Source organism: Schistocerca piceifrons, chromosome 9, assembly GCF_021461385.2.
Source record: "Schistocerca piceifrons isolate TAMUIC-IGC-003096 chromosome 9, iqSchPice1.1, whole genome shotgun sequence".
Taxonomy (NCBI): Eukaryota; Metazoa; Arthropoda; class Insecta; order Orthoptera; family Acrididae; genus Schistocerca; species Schistocerca piceifrons.
Window position 1 is genome coordinate 148764900 of NC_060146.1, and position 24614 is coordinate 148789513.

Below are 24614 nucleotides of genomic sequence, written 5' to 3' on the forward strand. Positions count from 1 at the left end.
CAAACTTTTAAGTTATTATCAGGCTGGTGTCCGGATACTTTTGATCACATAGTGCATCAGTACTAAGAGGAAACAGCAATGCAAAAATAACAGCAGAAATCATTGCGGAACGTACAACGAACTTAGCCGTTAGGACAGTGCGGCGAAATTTGGCGTTAATGGACTACGGCAGCAAACGACCGACGTGAGTGTTTTTGCTACTATGACATCGTCTGCAGCGTCACTCCGGGACCATATCGGTTGGACGCTACATGACTGGAAAACTGTAGCCTGGTCGGATGAGCCTCAATTCCAGTTGGTAAGAGCTGAAGGTAGGGTTCGAGTGTGGCGCAGGTCCCACGTAGCCATGGACCAAGTTGTCAACAAGGCACTGTGCAAGCTGGTGGTGGCGGCATAATGCTATGTTTACATGGAGTGGATTAAGCCCTCTGGCCCAACTAAACCGATCAGACTGGAAATGGCTATGTGCAGCTACTTTGAAACCATTTACAGCCATTCATGGACTTAATGTTCGGATGGAATCTTTATGGATGACAATGTGCTATGTCACTGGTCCACAATTGTTCGCGACTGGTGTGACATTCTCGACAATTGGAGCGAATGGTTTGGCCAGCCAGATTGCCCGACTTGAAACCCTTCAAACATTTACAGGGCATAATTGAGAGGTCATTTCGTGCATAAACTCCTGCACCAGCAACATCTTCGCAATTATGGACTACTATAGAAGCAGCAGGGCTCATTATTTCTGCAGGGAACTTCGAATGACTAGTCAGGTCCATGCCACATCGAGTTGCTGCACTACGTTGGGCAAAAGGGGGTCCGATGCATGGCTTTTGTCGCCAAGGTGTAGACCGCATGCGCCTGTAACTACTGATGTATCACAATAACGCCAAACGCTCATTCAGCAATTCTTGACATTTGCTGGTCGGACTAAGCATTACCTGGTAGTAGTAACACAGCAGACAGGTAAAATCTAAAGAAGATCATCGCGGTCCTTCATTCGATAGTTTAGTAATTGCAATCGTGTTTGTGGGATGTTAATTAAGCTGCAGTGGCAGACCAACAAGAGAGGCATTGTTCACCAGGAGAAAGATTGTTCTGAAACTGAGAGCACACGCTCCGGGAAGAGACGAGCAACTTGCTGCACTAATTGGCTGCACATATGCCCCGATATGGGCGCAGCAAGATAACCAGAGAAGTTAGAGATATAACGGAAGCTGTCTTAGAGAGACCAATTCATCTCACTCGTCATTCACTAATGTAGTAGTAACTGTGGTGTCACCGCCAGACACCACACTTGCTAGGTGGTAGCCTTTAAATCGGCCGCGGTCCATTAGTACATGTCGGACCCGCGTGTCGCCACTGCCAGTGATCGCAGACCGAGCGCCACCACACGGCAGGTCTCGAGAGACTTACTAGCACTCGCCCCAGTTGTACGGACGACTTTGCTAGCGACTACACTGACGAAGCCTCGCTCCTTTGCAGAGCAGATAGTTAGAATAGCCTTCAGCTAAGTCAATGGCTACGACCTAGCAAGGCGCCATAGCAATTGATAGTTATCGTATGAAGCATGTCTCATCAAGAACGATGTATACAAATGATGGATTAAAGTTAAGTATTCCAGAAGCTACGTACTTTTCTTTATAGCATTCGTCACTTATCCTGTTTCAGACCTCACGCCATCCTGCGTGAGCTTATAGCGTGCATTTCGGTCTGCTCAAACCACACTGTGTCGGCACTTCTGTCGACACATCAGTAACAATTCTACTAAATCTACAGATCAAGAACCAACTCGTTTTGCCAATATATTTATGAAGGAAACTACGATAAACCACGAACGTAGCGCACATTTCAAAACCAGCAAAACAATAAGGATCCCTTCTGCGGATAAAGCAAATAACAACTAGTTCCTGCAATCAGAGTTCCCTTCGACTCTATACCTGTACAACTGTTACACGTCGAAATCGGCAGTTAGCAGCTGGTGGCTAGCGTAACACGACGGAAGATACGTATCGGAATCGTTGCGGAAGAGATGATAGTCGAGGTGGCACACCGCTAATCCGGCAGATCTTCTGCGCCCTAGGCAAGTCTATAACTGCCCGCTGAACAGCTGGGCGCCGGCTTATCTAGTCCCAGGCGGAAGTATACTTCCGCGACTATTTGCACACGAAGTAGTTCGTTGATCGTCGCGCCCCTTGCTCTGCTGTTGGTTGATGCCCTCTGATGGACGGTGGCCGCACCTACGTGTTTGTTGTCAACTGTGGTACTTGCTGATAAACACTCTTGCGTCGTCCAGACTGCAAAGCAAAGCCGGCAACCCGCATCACTAGTCTGTCTGGTGTGTTGCCGCGGCAGTAGGCGTCTGTAGTGACTGCAGCAGTCCTTCAGGCCACTCCTCCCAGAGGCGAGGCGAAGGCACATCTCGACGTCGGTCCCAGGTACGGCTGGTGGAACGAGACAACGGTTGGCAGTGGAGATGCTGGTGGCGAGGGGAACCTCATCGACATCCACAGGCGACAGACCCGCCCATCGGGACTCTGCAAAAGTCGGCATAGGCGGCTGTGATGGCGGCGGCTGCGAAGGTTGGTCCGATGAGCCTGTGGCCTACCAGAAGACCTCAGACTGTCGGCGCGGCGCCAGGGACAATGGCAGCCTCATACTCAGCCCACGACGGAGCATAGCTGGTCGAAGAGCTTCCAACAGAGGAAACCGTTGTCAAGGAAGACGGTTGCCATGGTGCAGCTGAGAAGCGTGGAGATCTTAGTGGGAACCCAGTGGGGTGGTACTTGGGAAACACCAACGTCCAGGCTGGACCCTGCAGAGAGAACTGCAGATGCGCTGAGACCAGAGCATCGTGACGAGGGGAAGCAGAAAACAGGGTGACAAGAGTGTCTGATGAGGGCGAGCGCGCAGCTTCTCCACTGAAGAAGACCCATTGTCACCAGAAGAATGATAAGTAGACAGGAGGAGGTCGAGGGCAGCTGCCTGCGAGTAATGCTGACACAGTTTGGCCATCTGCGATTTAGATGTGCTGACAAACCTTTCAGCCAACCCATTGGATGTGGGATGGAACTGTGCTGTATGGAGCAGCTGGATGCCCGACATAGCACAGAAGGAAGTAAGCTCTGCTGATGTGAACTGAAGCCGTTTGTCCATCACAACCACCTCCAGTAGACCCTTGATGGCGAATATATGAGAAAGGGCTGGAATGGTGCGAGTGGTGGTCGTCAAAGACACGTGTGTGACATACGGAAAACAACTGCTGGCATCCATCAAAATGAGCCAGTAGGACCCTAGACACGTCAGTGGGTGAGGTACTTCGTCAGGATGATTCCCCAGTGCCCGACATCTAGGAACACGAGAACCTGCTGAGGGAGGGAGGACAGTATCACGATATGCCAATGACCAGTGTCCCCTTAGAGAAGAAGAACCCCATCACAGACAGAAAAGTCACTGCAGTGAGAAACTAAGCCCAAACCTCTGGGTCTGACAGCCGATGACGATTGGAGGGCCACCCAAGTTGAAAGTGGTGCAGAACCATCATGAGAACTGAGTCTGAGGCTGTGTGCCATGCTACGAGGCAGGTTTTCAGTTGCAGCGTGGCAGTGGCAGAGGAGGAGGCCATGTGATCCAAATGAAAACAAGCAACCGGATCAGCATTGAAGTCTGAATCCACCCCCACAGTCGAGAAAGAAGATTAAAACTGGCGTGGAGGGTCGTGACCCGGTAACAGATGTCGTAGGTGTATCCTGCAAGGAGCAACCCCCAGCAGTGCAGGTGGCGAGCGGTCTGTGTAGAGATGACGGATGTGGCGCTGAACATGGAGACCAAGGGCTTGCAGTCCCTGTAGAGCGTGGGCAGACGGCCGTACATGAAGTTGTGGAACTTCTTGAAGCGAAATACGATGGCTAAGGCCTCCTCCTCAGTGTGGCTATAGTTGCACTGTGCATGTGATAGAGTTTTCGAGGCGAAAGCCACTGGACGCTCAACATCGTCAACGATATGAGGCAACACGGCCTCCAGCCCATAATCTGACGCATGAACGGCCAAAATAAGAGGCTTGGCGGGATCGTATATGATGAGGCATGGTGGAGCAAGAAGAGCAGATCTGAGATGATTGAAAGCCCCATCACATTCCGGTGACCAGGTCCAGGAAACATCTTGCGAAGCAGGCGATGCAGAGGATCCGCCAGAGTCGCAGCATGTGGGATGAAACGCCGATTTTAGTTGAGTTGACCCAGGGTGGATTTGAGCTGGCAGACGTTTGACAGCCTAAGGAGCCGCTGAATGGCCTCGCGGTATTGCAGTGTGGGGTAAATGCCCGCAGCACTCAAGACAAGACCGAGATAGGTCATTTGAGGCACACAAAAAATTGACAGTTGGCCCTGTTGCACCACAACCCTGCAGCGTGCAGAACCTCGATTATTCGCTAAAAAGTCTGGGGCCGACATCCCTGCGACTAAGATGTCGTCTAAGTAATTAGCGGTGGCGGCGACCTTCTGACTCACTGACTCCAAAAAGAATTGAAAGATGGCTGGCGCGCTGGCGATCCCAAAGTGCAAGCAGTTGTACCAGAAGAGTCCAAAGGGAGTATTGGTGATAGGACCCCTGTAGAGGGGGCATCGACTCGCAGCTGGAGGTATGCTTCATTAAGATCTTGGCGAAGATCTTTCCATCTGCCAACTTGGACCTTCATCATGAGAAAGATACTGCACCTGCTCAAGGAACCACTCCTGCACGCAGATAATTTTATTATTATAGCTCTTCAAGGGGGTCTTGAATGGGCAGAGTGTCGGAGCACCCAAGCGGCGGTGAGAGTCACCATCAGTAATAGTAGCTGAGGACCATATGTCCAACAGGAAACATTAAGCCTTCTTCTTACATCTTCTACGGTAGATAATGGTGCTGGTACGGGGTGGACAGTTTACCCCCTCTAGCAGGAGCTATCGCACATGTGGGTGCATCTGTAGATCTAACTATTTTTTCATTAGACTCCCATTGATTTGGACTATCAGAGCAATGGACCCTGCCATACGTGGGAAGACCGTCTGAACAAAGGAAACGCTCGGCAGCTGGTCAGAATCCCCTGAGTCTGGAGGGTCCAACGCTGTGAGGTCCAACTTCATTGATGAAGAGGTGCAGCAAACGTCAAACTAATGACCCTTCATCCTTCAGGCAAAACAGACCACCCGCCGAAAACGACGATCACAGCGCTTGTGCGTAACAAAGCACTGACGACAGGAGGGTAACCTCTGACGGTGCTGAGCCCAAGAACCTGTAACCCGGTCGGGAGGCGGCGGCAGCGGCGGCGCCCGCTGCGGGCCGTCAGTGTGGCTGCCGTCCCGGCGACTGAAGCTCCGAGCGACGATGGGGCGGCCGTGCGGCAAAGACCTCGGAGCGCCGCAGATGAACGGGAATTGGCACGAATGACCGACAGACACCAGTCCGAGGAGGGATCCTTCTGCTTCAACAGATCTGTTCGCAGGGTATCGTCGTGAACGACGGCCGAGCCACACAACTGCTTACACCCTAGGTTGGCATAATAGAACCGGCAGTCCCGGGAGAGTCCCCGAAGGCAAGCGATCTATTCCTTGTGAGACTGCGACGGAAGCTTCTGACACGTGAAGAACTTGTGGAAAGCAGCCACGACGTGGGCATGAAAGTTCTAAACTGGCGGTCAACTGGAACTTCCTGCAGATCAAAACTGTGTGCCCGACCGAGACTCAAACTCGGGACATTTGCCTTTCGCGGGCAATTGCAGGTACTGGCAGAAGTGTAGCTGTGAGGACGGGGTGTGAGTCGTGCTTTGGTAGCTTAGATGGTAGAGCAACTGTTGACCTGGAATCACGAGATTTGGCAATTGGCAAGGTTTAACAGTACAAGAAAAGAAAAAGGTCCGAAAATTGTTAGTTCATAAGTACTGAACATAACACGAAAAATTATTTTTTGTCGCTTTTTTTCTTTTTACCTGTTTGTCTCTCCTTCTGTTAAGACCCCTTTTTCTCTAAAACATATGGATGTAGCAAATTCAAATTTTTAGAAATACTAATGTCTGTGATCCCTTAACAGTGTAAAAATTTTAAGTTTGTATGTCAGTTCAAACAAAAGATGCGACAGCTTACGTGACGTATTTGGATACTCGAAAACTCACTCATCATGAAATGTGGCAACAAGCAAATTTTACGATACAAGTAAAGGAAAAAACCGTAAAATTGTTAAGTATTACACTAAAATAACACTTTTTTATCATTTTTCATCGATCTGTATGTCTGTCCGTCTGTTAAGACCCCTTATTCTCGGGAAGAGTGTGGCATATCAAATTGAAATTTATGTCACATACTAAAGCCCATGGTGCCTTGGCGTTGTAAAAGTTTGAAGCTTCTGTCAATGCAATCGAAAGATACTGCCATTTATGCCACAATTTTGACACTCGAAACCCACTCATAAAATCTGCAGTACCCCATTGACCTAGAATCATGAAATGTAGCAAGAAGCAATGTTCCACAGTAGACTACAAGTAGAGTAGAAAGTCTGAAAATTCTTACTTTGTAATTCTATCGCATAAAAAATATGTTTTTGCCTCTAGAACGTAGGCTGCATTCATCATGCGTCAGAAGGGTCGTGGACGAGAATTACCGCTTGCAAACGTAAATTGTAAGTTGCAGTCATGTTTTCGTAAGCATATGAAAAATATGTTACTAAATTTTCTGCATCTACCAAAGCAAATTGGAAACTCTTGTCCTCTATTTTTTACTAGGCATGGTAATGTATAGAAATATACATCCTATTCTAAGTGCATTACACTACTTTTACACATAGTTCCCACACCGGTTCACACAATTGTACCATCGCGGCACTAAATTTAAGATGTCCCTGCTGTAGAATCCGTCCAGCTGACTGAGCAATCACCATCAGGTTGCTGTCTTGGTTTTCATCGTTACTAGTGAATCACTGTCCTGCCAGGAATTTCTTCAGCGGCCCGAAAACGTGGAAATCACTAGGAGCGAGGTCTGGACTGTATGGTGGGTGGTCCTGCGTCTCCCAGTGAAATGCCCAGATCTTTTCGGCAGTTCTGTTTGCCACATGTGGTCTCGCATTGTCGTAGAGCAGAGTCACCTTGCCCAAATGGAGAATCCCTCGGCGCCTTCACCTGACGGCTGCCCCCAGACGTGATGCGCACGCGCCGGTCTGCTTTCACCATTGCATCAACGCAGGAGATGTTGCTGTCAGACAGAGACGAACGTGGAACTCCCCAATCGCTCATTGTCAGACTTCACGGCCGTCACAACACCACCACCTATAGTTCTCAAAGCAAGACAGTTTTCCCCACATGTGGCATGTGGGCTGAATTTCCCGGTAGATCGCGATAGGCGTTCGTCCCTTGCTCAAGCCGTAAACCGGCTTAAAAAAAAAAAAAACAGAGGCAACGACTTTCTGATTTGCTCTCGTATTAACTGAAGACTCCTCCTCGCTTCTTTTTGTATGTTCAAGCTAGTTTGAAGAACTATTGTAGCGATTTTGATACCTTCTTGGAATTCCCAGTACCGGTACTTTGCCAGTATCTACATGACAAAAATCGTTCAGTTCTCGATTCCGGGGTTGCATGAATTAAGTTTGCACAGAATCCTCAGTGCGCGAGTCCTACTCGCACCTGGCCAGTTTTTTAATATCACTGTAGTTGAGCTACTGTGGACTACGCGTTCACGATCAACACTATTTTCCACATTGTTCTGTTGTTCGTCTGCCAGCTTCGGCATGCTGTCGGCCTCTTCCGAGCCCATTCCACCAGTACTTTCTTACGGTCTTCTGACAGAGGCCGCCCTCACCTTTTCAGTTCTTCTCCCAGCGTGCAACTCTGCAAGTTTCCCACCATTTGTCTAAACTCATTCCTATATATGGCAAACTGGTCGTAGTTTCGTTATTTGTTTTGAAGAACATACAACTGGGGCTGTTTGCAACAATTCACTTTTTGGTCAACACTTAACACAAAATAAACATCATGAGGGTGCTACTCAAGACAAGCTAAAAATTTTACATAAGACCGTTAAAGGGCACTTACTAGATATCCTCGACGTAATTGAAATTTATGCTCATCATAAAAAACAGCTCTTGAGGTTGTTGGACGAGAAGTTTCTTTTAGAAAAAAACACTTGTATGACTTGTTATAAAAGATTGCAGCTCTTTTATTCTTTTACTATTGTTTTAGAAAAGTTCTTGATGTACTGATACAGAATTTGGTGTATTTTCTACATTTTTATATTTTCACAAAATCGGGTAGTCCTCTTTTATTCTATGAGTTAAAATACAACTGACATTAGTAAGATAACTTTTAAATTTTATTTTTTCGCATCACTTATTGCCGAATCTATACAGTGAAGGGGTAAAACATTATGACCACTGCCCAGTGCGAAGTTGAATCCCTCCTGGTGGTTTTGCGGGCATGTGACGCAGTGAGGAAAGTAAGCCGAAGGGAGACGAATGGGCAATCATTACAACGAAGATACGGGCCAATACGCGAAAACGCATTGATCGATTTTGAAAAAGGGCACATTGTTATGGCTCTGCGGCTGGAAACGAGAATCTCTGAAACTACGGAGCCGGTCGCCTGTTGGCGTAGTGCTGTCGTGAGCAGCTATGGAAAGTGGTTGAAGGCTGGTGAAACAACGAGTAGGCGGTGTGGTATTGGACGACCACGTCCCATCACAAAACGTAGAAGTCGGAGGATCCCCCACTGTGTAATCCACGATAGGCAGCGACCTGACGACAGGGCACAATGCTGGTGCAGGCGAAAGTGTTTCGGAGCACACCATTCAAAAATGGCTCTGAGCACTATGGGACTTAACATCTGAGGTCATCAGTCACAGCCACAGCGGCCGGCAGCACACCGTTAAAAGAAATGTTGGTCTTATGTCAAAGAAGTAGTTGGATCAAAAAAAAATGTCCAGACACTCCGTGACCAAAATGGTACTGAAACAGAGGATGATAGACTAAAGGCCGAAATACTAAATGTCTTTTTCCAAAGCTGTGTCACAGAGGAAGACTGCACTGTAGTTCCTTCTATAGATTGTCGCACAGATGACAAAATGGTAGATATCGAAATAGAAGACAGAGGGATAGAGAAACAATTAAAATCGCTCAAAAGAGGAAAGGCCGCTGCACCTGATGGGATACCAGTTTGATTTTACACAGAGTACGCGAAGGAACTTGCCCCCCTTCTTGCAGTAGTGTACCGTAGGTCTCTAGAAGAGCGTAGCGTTCCAAAGGATTGGAAAAAGGCACAGGTCATCCCCGTTTTCAAGAGGGGACGTCGAACAGATGTGCAGAACTATACACCTATATCTCTAACGTCTATCAGTTGTAGAATTTTGGAGCACGTATTATGTTCGAGTATAATGACTTTTCAGGAGACTAGAAATCTACTCTGTAGGAATCAGCATGGGTTTCGAAAAAGACGATCGTGTGAAACCCAGTTCGTGCTATTCGCCCACGAGACTCAGAGGGCTATAGACACGGGTTCCCAGGTAGATGCCGTGTTTCTTGACTTCCGCAAGGCGTTCGATACAGTTCCCCACAGTCGTTTAATGAACAAAGTAAGAGCATATTGACTATCAGACCAATTGTGTGATTGAAGAGTTCCTAAATAACAGAACGCAGCATGTCATTCTCAATGGAGAGAAGTCTTCCGAAGTAAGAGTGATTTCAGGTGTGCCGCAGGGGAGTGTCGTAGGACAGTTGCTATTTACAATATACATAAACGACCTTGTGGATGACATCGGAAGTTCACTGAGGCTTTTTGCGGATGATGCTGTGGTACATCGAGAGGTTGTAACAAGGGAAAATTGTACTGAAATGCAGGAGGATCTGCAGCGAATTGACGCATGGTGCACGGAATGGCAATTGAATCTCAATGTAGACAAGTGTAATGTGCTGCGAATACATAGAAAGAAAGATCCCTTATCATTTAGCTACAATATAGCAGGTCAGCAAATGGAAGCAGTTAATTCCATAAATTATCTGGGAGTACGCATTATGAGTGATTTAAAATAGAATGATCATATAAAGTTGATTGTCGGTAAAGCAGATGCCAGACTGAGATTCATTGGAAGACTCCTAAAGAAATGCAATCCGAAAAGAAAGGAAGTAGGTTATAGTACGCTTGTTCGCCCACTGCTTGAATACTGCACAGCAGTGTGGGATCTGTACCAGATAGGGTTGATAGAAGAGATAGAGAAGATCCAACGGAGAGCAGCGCGCTTCGTTACAGGATCATTTAGTAATGACTATAAATGTCATATTAAAGCAATTTTACGACTGATTGCTACTCTATCTAACCCAATCGCGAAAGCGTTACGGAGATGATAGATAAACTCCAGTGGAAGACTCTGCAGGAGAGACGCTCAGTAGCTCGGTACGGGCATTTGTTGAAGTTTCGAGAACATACCTTCACCGAGGAGTCAAGCAGTATATTGCACCCTCCTACGTATATCTAGAGAAGAGACCATGAGGATAAAATCAGAGAGATTAGAGCCCACACAGAGGCATACCGACAATCCTTCTTTCCACGAACAATACGAGACTGGAATAGAAGGGAGAACCGATAGAGGTGCTCAAGGTACCCTCCGCCACACACCGTCAGGTGGCTTGCGGAGTATGAATGTAGATGTAGATGTAGATGTAGAAAGGCCATTGTTGAACGTGGAGCTCCACATCATACGATCTGTACGTGTTCCTGGGTTGACTCAGCGACATCGTCAGTTACGATTGCTATGGGCACAGCATCACTGAGCTTTCACCAGGGATCAATAGAAACGTGCCACCTGCCTAATTAATCGCATTTCTTGTTACACCAGCTCGATGGTTGCGTCCATACACGCCATCTTCCAGGCAAACGGCTGCACGAAACATGCACCACGCCACAGATGCAGGCCAGTGAGGGCGGAATTATGCTGTGGGGTACACTAGGTTGGGCTTCCATTAGAACTGTGGTGATAATCGAAGGCATCATGACAGCACTGAACTATGTGAATATTATTGCGGACCAACTGCATCGCTTCCTACTTGATGTGTCCCCCTATCGCGATGACATATTTCAGCAGGATAACTGTTCGTGTTTCAAGGCAACAATAGTGCTACAGCGGTTTGAGGACATTATAGTGACATTGATGTCTTGGCCAGCAAATGTGCCTGATCTGTACCAAATGGAACACATATCGGTCACCAGCTAAGGGCTTGCATATCACCATCCCGTAATTTGCGGGAATTGCTAGACCAGTACGTAAATATCTGGTGCCACATACGTCTGGAATTCTGCCAAGGACTTGCAGAATACATGCAAAACACAATCGCTGCTGTATTGTGTTTACATAGTGGACCTACAGGATATGGAACAGGTGGTCACAATATTTTGACTCATCGGTGTATATACACTATCTGATCAGATGTATCCGGACACTTGGCGCCCTCCATCGGTAATGCTGGAATTAAATATCGTGTTGGCTCACCCTTAGCCTTGATGACAGCTTCCACTCTCGCAGGCATACGTTGAGACAGGTGCTGGAAGGTTTCTTGGGGAATGGAAGCCCATTCTTCACGGAGAGCTGCACTGAGGAGAGGTATCGATGTCGGTCGATGAGGCCTGGCACGAAGTCGGCATTCCAAAACCTCCCAAAGGTGTTCTATAGGATTTAGGTCAGAACTCCGTGCAGGCCAGTCCATTACAGGGATGTTATTGTCATGTAACCACTCTGACACAGGCCCTGCATTATGAACGGGTGCTCGATCGTGTTGAAAGGTGCAGTCGCCATCCCCGAATTGCTCTTCAACAGTGGGAAGCAATAAGGTGCTTAAAACATCACTGTAGGCCTGTCCACGCAAAACAACAAGTGGTGCAAGCCCCGTCCATTAAAAACACGATCACATAATAACACCACCGCCTTCGAATTTTACTGTTGGCACTACACACGCTGGCAGATGAAGTTCACCTGGTATTCGGCATACCCACACCCTGCCATCGGACCGCCACATTCAGTACCGTGATTCGTCATTCAACACAACGTTTCAGTACTGTTTAATAGTCCAATGTTTACGCTACTTACACCAAGCGAGGCAACGTTTGGCTTTTACCGGCGTGATGTGTGGCTTATGAGCAGCCGCTCAACCATGAAATCCAACTTTTCTCACTTCCCATCTGTCATAGTATGTAACCTCCCCCTCACTTATCGACATTAATGACAGTGAAAAATTAAACAGCGTGTACCTAATGGAAATTTGGGAAAAGCAATCGTCACCGAAGTTAATCTGTCGGTAAAGAGGGAGGAAAGGGTTACATCTAAATGAAAGGAAAAGTGCTAATGAAACTGGTGGAAATTAATTTTGAAAAGGGGTAAAGTTAATAAAGAAAGTAAATGTGCAGCCGTTACGGTAACAATTAACTAGCGGTAATTATGTATTTGAGATTTGGGGGAAATTACGGTCGCCAGTCCTAAGGACAATTACTATAGTAACTGAAAAAGAAAGGTTGTTTCACATATAATTAGCACTAGAAGCGTGGCAACTGAAGGTTGACACGTGTAGTGTGAAAACTGAAAGTTTGTCAGAAGTAATAAATTTCGCTACACCCTGACTTGATTTAGCAAAAGAATTAATAAAACCGGAAAATCGAAAGTTAATTTGGTGACTGAAGTTAATAGTGAGTTTTCTAAGCACATCGAAATTCAGTAAAATACGGTTAGTCTTGGACTACCTCAACAATCATTTCAAAAGCTACTTGAATCTACGCAATTTAGAAAGAAGAGATTTAACTTTGAACTTGAATTAAATGATTCTGAACAATTAACAATAGTAAAATTTAGTACTACCAAGCTGAGCTGCAGTCACAGGTATGCTAAAATACGGTAACAAAACTCGCACTCTTAATTCGTGCTTGTGTAATCTAAATATTGTAGCCAGCTATGAAAACTTTAACTGAACTTTGAAATTAAAGCAGTGAAATGCTATATTATTATTTTAATGCTGGCGTTTGAATTTCAACGACACTCGGGTTCATTCCGGAAAAGGAAGGGACCCTGCTTGGTAATGCAATTGGGACAATGAGCAACAAATGTTCATGCTGAGTTGCTGTAATTATAGTTACGAAAATGGTAAAGTTCGAAAAGCTGAGGTCTGCCATACAGTTCTAAAACTTTACGTGCTCCCAGTCTTCCTTGTTGGTTGATTGAAGGTTTGAAGCCGTCGATCGAGGAGGTGGCGACAGTCACTCATTGTCGGCCGTCGCTGTTGCAGAAGCTGGATGTTGGCGCGCTTTCTTCTCGACACGGTCACCAGACGAAACGGGCTCTTGATGTGCGCCAGCTAATGCTTCCCGTCCGCGACACCGTGTCAGAAACTATCATCGCAAGTCGAGCGCAATTACATGCTGCCAAACCCCGAAAGCGCGGCAACTTGCGGTAGCGTCATACAACACACCTGCTCCACTCGCTACTCCAGCCAGACCCTCTCTCTGCCCGCGCTCCACGCGGCGGAGTTAACACTACCAAAGATCCTACACACTTTGATTCTTCACACGACCTATCGATGTAATCGTTCGATAGCAGTTTTCCCTAGGCAAGACCCAGCGTTAAAATACAAATAATATTTACGAAACAAACCAATTATACATCGACATAAATGCATAAATATATATATACAAATAGTAAAACAATTACAATATGTAAGGACACAGAAATGTCATATATTCAGGTAACAAAAATAAGGAAAAAAATTATAGTACAATAGATGGAAATAGGAGGATACGCATTTCCGGCGTTACACGTGCCCCACATTGTCTGAAGATGTTCGTGTAACCTAAACAGACTCAGAAAATGTCCCAAAAAAGAAACAGTGGAAATGCATATGCTCAAAACATCAACAAAATTTAGCATTCGCCTAATTAACCATAAACCAATTTTTAGACGATAATAATTGAGTGGAGACACTCCTAATCTTATTCCACTCTGTCATCTTGATCAAAATAAAACAGGTTGACAACATATTAAAATTCATAGAAAACATAGAAAATGGTTTAGCTATTCTAAAAATCTAAATTCCTAGCAGTATCAAGAAATGGAATACTATTTACAAAATTAATCAGCGTACATAGTCATAGAAAAGAGGTATATCAAAATACGCAAATTAATCATTAATTACATGGAATACACATTTTATATAACCTTTTCATAATTAATACTCTCGCCATGAGAGTCCACTTAATGCTAAACAAGAAAATAATATTCAGCAGATCGAAAAAACCATAAATATTGACAGTAGAATTCTTTCAGCTGTCCAGGAAGAAAAAACAATTCCGCCTTCCGTACCCGCAAGTACAAAGAATGCCGACAGCGGCACAAGAGCCGACAGCGGCTCCGCCTCGCCAGTATTGTTGCGCCCGCCTGTGCGGCACGCTTGATCTCACTCGCCTGCGTAACGGCATTTCGAGAACATCCGTTTCACTGAATTCTTTAGGAAAAACTCACTCCCGAGTAATCTCAAGGAGTCCCTTAATACTATCACAGTGGATAACTCAACACTGTCCATCATCACACGCATGTACTAGCCTGAAACTTAAAACAGCGTCTAAGTACATCGGCAGTGACTAGTAAAACACATATTCATGAAATCTTACAGCTAGTTACAAAATCATATTTACATTGCTTAATCTACTGTGACTCAGCTGAAAACTTAAACTAGCAACTTGGATTTTTAAATTGATTAATATTCAGTGACTCTTAAATCATTTAATCAACATTAATTGCTTATTAATTACAACTTCTTTAATGACCTCTAGGTCAGGCAAAAGCATCGCAACATGGCACATCCTTAAATCTTACACTCTATATTTACATACTGTACAAATTACCCTTTCTGTGGTATTAATCAATCCTTGGTTGGTACAATTTCAGGTCTACAATGTTCCGTATACCTAATAGCTTTCCAGAGCTTGGATACTCTAAGCAATAAGCATTTGTGTGAGGTATACCAATGACTTTATATGGTCCATTATAAACAAACTTAAATTTAGAGATTTCATGGTCTATCTCGCTCGATTTCTCATGAGCTTTTACAAGTACTAAGTCTCCGATTGCAAACTTAGCAAAACGCGCCTTAGCGTCATGACGACGTATGCGAGCATCGGCTTTTAGCTTCATTACTTCTCGCAAACGATCTTTTTTCACATCAATACTAATGTCAATCCGTGGAGGGAATTTGATTATCTCTTCCACTAAACTTTTACTTCTGTCATCCAACAGGATTTCCTCTGGAGAAAATCCCGTCGATTCATGTCTCAAGGTGTTCATAATTCTCTCAAATACTGCTACGTATTTGCCCCATGCCCTATGATTGTGATGGCAATAGGTACGGCAAAGTCGGCCTAGCTCGCGCATATACCTCGCAGCGGGATTTCCAGCCGGACAGTAAGCTGAAATATGGATCACTTTGACCCCATTACTTTCCATGCCTTCATTCCACAACTTAGAAGTAAATTGTGCCCCATTGTCTGATAGAATCGCCTTGGGCTTACCAATATGAACAAAATAATCGTTCACAAGCTTGCTATAGACCGCTTTGGCCATAGCTTTCCTAATCGGGTATAGTTTGATGAACTTGGAAAAAGCTTCTAGCACTACTGAAATATAGGCAAAGTTTCCTGATGACTTGGGCAAAGGTCCGTACAAGTCCACGCACAGTAATTCAAAGGTGTCGTTAGGCCTTATACTTTGCATAGGACCACGACTCGTACAGTTGGTAACCTTCACCTTCTGACATAAATCGCAAGTTTTCACTCTGTCAGTAACGCGTTTTAACATGTTGTTAAAATGCACTACTTGACTCAGCTTTTCTGTACATTTCTTAGGTCCACAGTGAGCATACGCCAAATGGTAGTAGTCTATTATTTCCGTGACGTATTTGGTGGGCCAGCATACCCGCCAAATATTACTATCTTCACCCTTACGTATGTACAAGATATGATCGTATATCTTGTAATACTTCCTTAATTTCTCTCCTTCTGGACTCCTTTCGTCATATCGGGTTTTCACCATATTTGAACAACCATGCTCGTTCTGATGACGACGTAGATTCTTACAGATGTTCACTATTAATTTACGTCCCTCAACTTCTTTAAAATAGTATAATTTAACAACTCCATCTGACTCATCTTTCAATACATCTTGATTAGACTCGAGCAACCGCGACAGCGCATCCGCTACGCAATTGTCGGTCTCTTTTACGTAACAAATGTCATAGTTAAATTGCTGTAAATACAGCGACCACCTAGTCAGTCTTTCGTAAAGTAGTTTACAATCCTTCAGATAAATGAGCGCCTTATGGTCCGTATGAATAATCACCTTACGGTCCCATAGATAACCCTTGAACTTCTTGAATCCCCACACAATAGCGAGACACTCTTTCTCAGAAATCGTGTAGTTTCGCTCACTTTTTGATAAAGTTCGACTCGCGAACGCTATCGTCCGGTGTTCCTTATCCTCTCCTTTACCAACTTCTTGGAACAGTTCTACCCCCACCTCGTAATTCGACGAATCCGTTCCCAGATGGAAGGGTAGTGATAAATCAGGATGAAATAGTATGTTAGATCTTAACAACTCGTCTTTTAATCTCTCGAAAGTGGCCTGACACCCGTCAGTCCACACAAACGGAACATTTTTGCGTAAGAGGTTATTCAAATTTTCATCATTAAACACTTGTCCTTTTACAAATTTACGGTAAAATCCTGTTAGCCCTAGAAAACTTTTTAACTGTTTCCTAGACTTGGGTGGAGGACAATTCCTTATTGCCTCTAGTTTCTCTGGCTCCTTCGTAATACCAGCAGTGGTAATTACATGCCCTAAAAATTTCAGTTCCTGCTTCACAAATTCGTATTTCTTTAGCTTTAGAGTCATTCCGCCACGGAGCAATGCTCTAAAAACTTCATCTAACAGGTCACAATGGTCATGCCAAGTGGCATTGGCCAACAATAGGTCGTCAACATATACAGTTAATCTTGAACTCAAAGCCGGTCCTAGCACTTTATCTAGGGCCCTGATGAATACGGACACAGATATATTAAGTCCAAACGGCAGTACTCTATACTGATAACACCTGCCCGCAAACAAGAAGGCGGTGTATGGCCTAGATTCTTCTTCGAGTTCTATTTGCCAGTAGCTAGCCGTCAGATCGAGGCTAGTCACGAATTTAACGTCATGAAAACGTTGCAAAATCTCCTCCATACTCTCTGGTCTGTCTGTTTCACGTTGAGCGACCCTATTCAACGTGCGTGCGTCAATCACAATACGCACACTACCATCCCGTTTTGCTACAATGACCAAACCATTATTGTATGGACTCGTACTTCTTTCAATCACTCCCCATTCGATCATCTTATCTATTTCCCGTTGCACTGCTTCCTTTTTGGACAGCAGTGTAGCATATGGTCTCACGAAGAATGGTTCGTACGGAATTACATGCAACTTGCATTTATATCCTTCCACAAGTCCCGGTTTGTCTGAAAACACACTCTTATTCTTCATTATTACTTCATACAGGCCTCGTCTTTGTTCGTGTGTTACGTTTGACACACCGTCTACAATACTTTCCAATTCACTTTCTACACTATTGTCAATGCCGAGATTCCTCACATTACAGTAGATCAAATTCATACCTACGTCAATAGCATCCGGCCAGTTAACAATGTGTATAGGCTGGTATTGCCTATGCACACCGTCTCCTGCCTCGTCAAAACTAACTACTATTGTTTTATCTTGTGACGTACATGTCAAAGTTTTGCTTTCGCAATTAATCACTGCACGGTACTTTAATAGCCAATCTAACCCGATAATTACTTCCGTAGTCAAGTCTGGCACGACGACAAACTCTTGTTCAAATCGTGCCCCACATATCTCGAAGTTGACAAAAATCTGTTTTGTGACCGGTTTACTGGCCTTCCCAGTAGCACCGATAATTTTCACTCCTGTTACTGGCATAACTACGATGCCAGGTCTGTCTTTCAGTAACTCAAATATTTTCCCAGATACAGCACTCAATTCTGCACCGGTGTCAATCAACACGTTTAGTTGTAGGTCGTGCATATTAACAGACACTACTATCTGTCTACACTAGTCCTCGACTGTTTCTTTATTTTCCCACAGTAAATCCTCTTCTATATCCAGGTCATTCCAGAAAAAACCATCCGGCTTTGATCCTAAATCCGGCTTATCTGGCGGCTTTTTCAGCCTCTGTTCACATACAGTGTTAATTTCAACACGTTTGTCCTGAGGCTTAGTCTGTAGCTTCGCCTCCAATACCGAAACCTTTTCCTGTAACTCGTCAACTAGTGAGTGTTGCTTTGCTATCAATTCATTAATTGTCACCTTCGTTGATTCCACTTTGGTCAGATTGATCTCACCTGCCAATCTACTTGGAGGAATGTGCCCAGTAGCATCTGCAATTACTTCCTCTGGATCTGCGCAACCCACACTGCTACCGTCTGACCGTATAACGTCAGCTCTAACCTCATACACGCTGTAATCTATGTGCTTTTCTACCAATCGTGTCCGGCTATCACTAAAATTTTCGTAATCTTTCTCCTTAATACTCTCGCAATGTTTAAACTGGAGTTTTGCTTCGGATGGGTCGGCCATTTCTACCACTATAACTTTCGGTAAAGCCTGCCGGTCAGGGCGAGAACTTTCCGTTACTACTTCAACATCCAACTCTTGAGGGACGAAACACGAGGAATCTTGCTCGTGCTCCCCATTAACATCAACTATTTCTGGTAAAGTCTGCCGGTTAGGGCCAGAACTTTCTATCACTTCACAAACACTATCTTCCTGCGGGACGAGACGCGGCAAATCCTGCCCGCGCTCCCCATAAACACTTCTCCCGTACACGCCCCTATAATCTCTTAGTTCGTCGTATAAGCGACCGAACTGCCTTAGCCAGACCTCATCATTCTCTGCATCCCCTCGCTCGATGACGGACGTTTTATCCGACATCTGATCTTCTCTCAACACTTGCGAATCATTCTTAAACTCAATCTCCAGTTCCGCTGTGGGTATTACAGCTGCTACTTTATAATCGATTTCCGGAACACTACTTAAATTGTTCTCACTGACACTGAATGTATTTTCTACTGCCGTGTATACAGCTGATGTACTACTTGTGGGCGCACTCCTTTCTCCTAACACTGGCACACTCTCCCGCCGTTGATTATTCCACACGGAATTTTCAAAACGGTGACACCTGGGTTTTCTCCTGTTATTGGGCCGCCAAAATTTCTCCACGCCCGGTTCGCCCCTCACCGGCGCGGCTAATGGTTTCCCTGTCTCGTCCCAGCAGATACGCTCCCCGGATGCTGCTGAGGCGGCTGATCACACCCTCTGGCGTTATTACTATTCTGTGAAGCCCGTATCACGTTAGTATGATACTGGTTTCCGTCATTCCTGTTATTATTTGCATTGTACCGATTGTTATTACGATCCGAACCATTATTGTTATTGCTGCCATGGTTGCGGTATGCATTATTCCCATGGTTATCGTTGTTGTGGTTGCTGTGGTACCCGTTGTTGTTACCACGGCCTCTACCACTGTCGCGATTATTGCGCCAATTGTCCTCGTCCTCCACTCTTTACAGGAAATCATTTATTGTCCTGTAATTGCTTCCTACGTAGCGCTTTGTATCATCTGGAAGCTTTTTGTAGAGTTCCCAGACTATTTCGGATTCCGTGCGGCGATCACGCAAATATTCCAACTTGCGGATCCAGCCCTCACAAAACTCCTTCATTGAACCGCGCGAATTCGCATCGAAAGACCTCGATACGACAAATTCGCACCAGACACTTTGCTGTTTTTGCTCTGACCAGTATTCAGCCAGAAACAAATCTTTAAATTCGTCAAAAGTCAGGTTCGTAATGTTGAGGTTTAAGCCCCAACGCTTGGCATCACCAGCCAACACATCAATAATCGCATTAATTTTTCTCTCATTAGTCCATGATCTGGGTAAAACTCTTTCACAATTCTTAATGAAATCCGTCGCGTGTATACCGCCTTTTTTCAAGGGGTCAAACCGCTCCTCTTTCGTCAACAATTCCGAACTATGTGCAGCTCTCTTTTTCGTCAAATTTCTTTTCTAATTCCGACACTCTCGTAATTACTTGGCAAGTGGTTGTCGCAAGCGTTTCTACTTCCCTTTTTTTCTCTTCGCAGGTATTAGCCTGCTTCGTCACTTTGGTATCTACTTCGGATACTAAAGCCTTTAAAGTTTCCACCTTCTTTTGATCCTCTTTTTTCACTAATTGAATTTGTTCCGTCACCTTATTCTCGATGATCGGAGCAACTGATTCAAATGGCTCTGAGCACTATGGGACTCAACTGCTGTGGTCATAAGTCCCCTAGAACTTAGAACTACTTAAACCTAACTAACCTAAGGACATCACACACATCCATGCCCGAGGCAGGATTCGAACCTGCGACCGTAGCGGTCGTGCGGTTCCAGACGGTAGCGCCTTTAACCGCTCGGCCACTCCGGCCGGCGCAACTGATTCTCCTACACTTTTCTCGATTCTGCTAATTTCGGAATAAAAACGAGTATTTATGCTCGCAATTTCCGCCTGAACGCCTATCATTTCCCGTTTAAGATTACCGATTTCGGTATTAATCACAACAATATCTTCTTTGATTTTATCAACTTTTGTGTTAACAACTCCGACATTGTTGTTAACAACATTAATAGCTTTGTTCTGACTGTCTAGCTTTCGTTCAATTTTTTCAGACTGAGCTTCTTGCTTGGCCGATTGACTCTTGATTTCGTTAATCAAAACATTCAATAAATCAGTTAAATTCCCGGAAACTACCGGTTTTACTTTCGTAGCGGCTTCCTCTTTAATTGTCCCCCCGTATTCGTCATCAAGGGATTCACATTTGATTTTCACTTCCGATTCCGAAACATTTTCTAAAGTTTGGAATTCCATTTCTGTTCTTTGTTGCGTTTCGGCGGTCGCGTCTTTCATGCTAGCCGCCTGCCCCTGAACAATGGGTATCGCGGTGCGCGTTTCCCACTGTTCGACCGATTGTTCCATATCCAAGTCTACCAAATTTCGGCAATTGTTGCCTTCACTCATTTTAATAATTTTCAATATAAATGCCAAATCTCAAATATAATTAGGATTCCTCACACTAATATTCTCGCTGACGTATCGACCATTTCGTAACCAGTACTTTGTTACGAGATTTGCTCACCAGGTCGCCACGTGTAACCTCCCCCTCACTTATCGACCTTAATGACAGTGAAAAATTAAACAGCGTGTACCTAATGGAAATTTGGGAAAAGCAATCGTCACCGAAGTTAATCTGTCGGTAAAGAGGGAGGAAAGGGTTACATCTAAATGAAAGGAAAAGTGCTAATGAAACTGGTGGAAATTAATTTTGAAAAGGGGTAAAGTTAATAAAGAAAGTAAATGTGCAGCCGTTACGGTAACAATTAACTAGCGGTAATTATGTATTTGAGATTTGGGGGAAATTACGGTCGCCAGTCCTAAGGACAATTACTATAGTAACTGAAAAAGAAAGGTTGTTTCACATATAATTAGCACTAGAAGCGTGGCAACTGAAGGTTGACACGTGTAGTGTGAAAACTGAAAGTTTGTCAGAAGTAATAAATTTCGCTACACCCTGACTTAATTTAGCAAAAGAATTAATAAAACCGGAAAATCGAAAGTTAATTTGGTGACTGAAGTTAATAGTGAGCTTTCTAAGCACATCGAAATTCAGTAAAATACGGTTAGTCTTGGACTACCTCAACAATCATTTCAAAAGCTACTTGAATCTACGCAATTTAGAAAGAAGAGATTTAACTTTGAACTTGAATTAAATGATTCTGAACAATTAACAATAGTAAAATTTAGTACTACCAAGCTGAGCTGCAGTCACAGGTATGCTAAAATACGGTAACAAAACTCGCACTCTTAATTCGTGCTTGTGTAATCTAAATATTGTAGCCAGCTATGAAAACTTTAACTGAACTTTGAAATTAAAGCAGTGAAATGCTATATTATTATTTTAATGCTGGCGTTTGAATTTCAACGACACTCGGGTTCATTCCGGAAAAGGAAGGGACCCTGCTTGGTAATGCAATTGGGACAATGAGCAACAAATGTTCATGCTGAGTTGCTGTAATTATAGTTACGAAAATGGTAAAGTTCGAAAAGCTGAGGTCTGCCATACAGTTCTAAAACTTTACGTGCTCCCAGTCTTCCTTGTTGGTTGATTGAAGGTTTGAAGCCGTCGATCGAGGAGGTGGCGACAGTCACTCATTGTCGGCCGTCGCTGTTGCAGAAGCTGGATGTTGGCGCGCTTTCTTCTCGACACGGTCACCAGACGAAACGGGCTCTTGATGTGCGCCAGCTAATGCTTCCCGTCCGCGACACCGTGTCAGAAACTATCATCGCAAGTCGAGCGCAATTACATGCTGCCAAACCCCGAAAGCGCGGCAACTTGCGGGAGCGTCACACAACACACCTGCTCCACTCGCTACTCCAGCCAGACCCTCTCTCTGCCCGCGCTCCACGCGGCGGAGTTAACACTACCAAAGATCCTACACACTTTGATCCTTCACACGACCTATCGATGTAATCGTTCGATAGCAGTTTTCCCTAGGCAAGACCCAGCGTTAAAATACAAATAATATTTACGAAACAAACCAATTATACATCGACATAAATGCATAAATATATATATACAAATAGTAAAACAATTACAATATGTAAGGACACAGAAATGTCATATATTCAGGTAACAAAAATAAGGAAAAAAATTATAGTACAATAGATGGAAATAGGAGGATACGCATTTCCGGCGTTACAAGTACTTGCAGTGGATCCTGATGCAGTTTGCAATTCCTGTCTGATGGTCTGGATAGATCTCTGCCCATTACACATTACGACCCTCTTCAAGAGTAGAGGGTCTCCGTCAGTCAACAGACGAGGTCGGCTGTACGCTTTTGTGCTGTAAATGTTCCTTCACGGTTTCACTTCACTATCACATCGGAAACAGTGGACCTAGGGATGTTTAGGAGTGTGCAAATTTCGCATACACACGTATGACGCAAGCGGCACCCAATCACCTCACCAAGTTGGAAGTCCTTGAGATCCGCAGAGCGTTCCATTCTTCTCTCTCACGACGTTTAATGACTACTGAGGTCGCTGATATGGAGTACCTGGCAGAAGGTGGCAGCACAATGCACCTAATATGAAAAACGTATGTTTTTGGGGGTGTCCGGATACTTTTGATCACATAGTGTATAATAGGCTACGTCCCGACTCACTGACTCATTAACGCGCAGCTCAAAACGTTAATGCCCGAAACGTGATATTAGGACAGGATGTTGTTCTTATACTGTAACCGTCGTTTAAGAAGGTATTTTTCGAAATACCACCTCTAAAAGAGTGAAATAGTGGATGAAAGATTTTTTTGAAAATACTCGCTGTTAAGGCAATTTTGAAGCTAGCGCTACCAAAACTGGTATTTGGTGTCTCGGTCAGAAATAAAGAAACAAGTGTTTCAGCATTTTTGAAAATTCAACTGCTAACGGTGTAAAATAAAGTGCGAAATTTTTTTGAAAACAAATAATTATTAAAGAACTACCAAAGAATGTTTGAAGCTTCGTCTGTGAAAACTGGTATGACATCTCGGTTGGCAATTAAGAAAAAACCGTGTTTTTTGGAAGTTCAGTCCCCTAAGTGAGTGAAATAGGGGATGGAAAATTTCATAAGTTTATGAAAGCATTATCAAAGCTAAACCTGTAAAAAATTATATTTGGGTTCTCAGTTGGAAATAAAAGAACACATGTATCACAGTTTCTGGAAACTGAACACCTATGGAAGTGGAATGAATGATGAAATTTTTTAAGAAAATGTTTAGTTACATTAAAAACTCAACAAGTCGTACGAAGTACCGTACAGAAGTATTGAGCCATGCTGACTCTATAGTCGTACATAATTGCGAGAGTGTTGCCGGTGCAGGATTTCGTGCAAAAACTGACTTCTCAATTATGTCACATAAATTTTCGATAGGATCCATGTCAGGCGATCTGAGATCCATGCCTGGCGATCTGGTGGTCAAACCATTCGCTCAAATAGTCCAGAATGTTCTTCAAACAGTCGCGAAAACCTGATGAATTGTCATCCACAAAAATTCGATTGTTGTTTGGGAACTTAGCGTCGATGAATGGTTGAAATGATCTCCAAGTAGCCGAACATCGAGAGGATCCAGGAGGCAGGAGACAGGTGGGGTGGGAGATCAAGGGGGAAGACAAGGCAGGATGGAGTGCAGAGACACAAAAGAGTGAGGGGTTGTCGGAGGGGGAAAACCGCTCAGGGGCTTAGTAGGGGGGAGGAAGATGGGGTTAGAGTTGGTAGGAGGGATAGATGTCAGGGCAAAGCTCATTATGCGGCAGGGGTGGGTGCTGGAAGTTGCATTGTAAAGGAGGGTGTGGAGATGGAGAGGGGGCAAGACACAACCCCACAGGTGCGGCAACAGGCTGGAGGTGGAGAGGGAGGGGGACACCAGGGGGGTGGGGGGAATCGGCA

The 24614-nt window shown here is 44.6% G+C and overlaps 1 protein-coding gene across 1 annotated transcript in view; it reads left to right on the forward strand.

Annotated features, from left to right (window-relative positions):
* The first annotated feature begins 2564 nt into the window (after positions 1 to 2564).
* Positions 2565 to 24614, forward strand: part of LOC124716774 (luciferin sulfotransferase-like) — a 39047-nt gene continuing 16997 nt past the window's right edge. The window contains exon 1 of the mRNA XM_047243321.1: positions 2565 to 2582. Within this exon, the coding sequence (XP_047099277.1) occupies positions 2565 to 2582 (18 nt within the window). The remainder of the gene's footprint in view (positions 2583 to 24614) is intronic.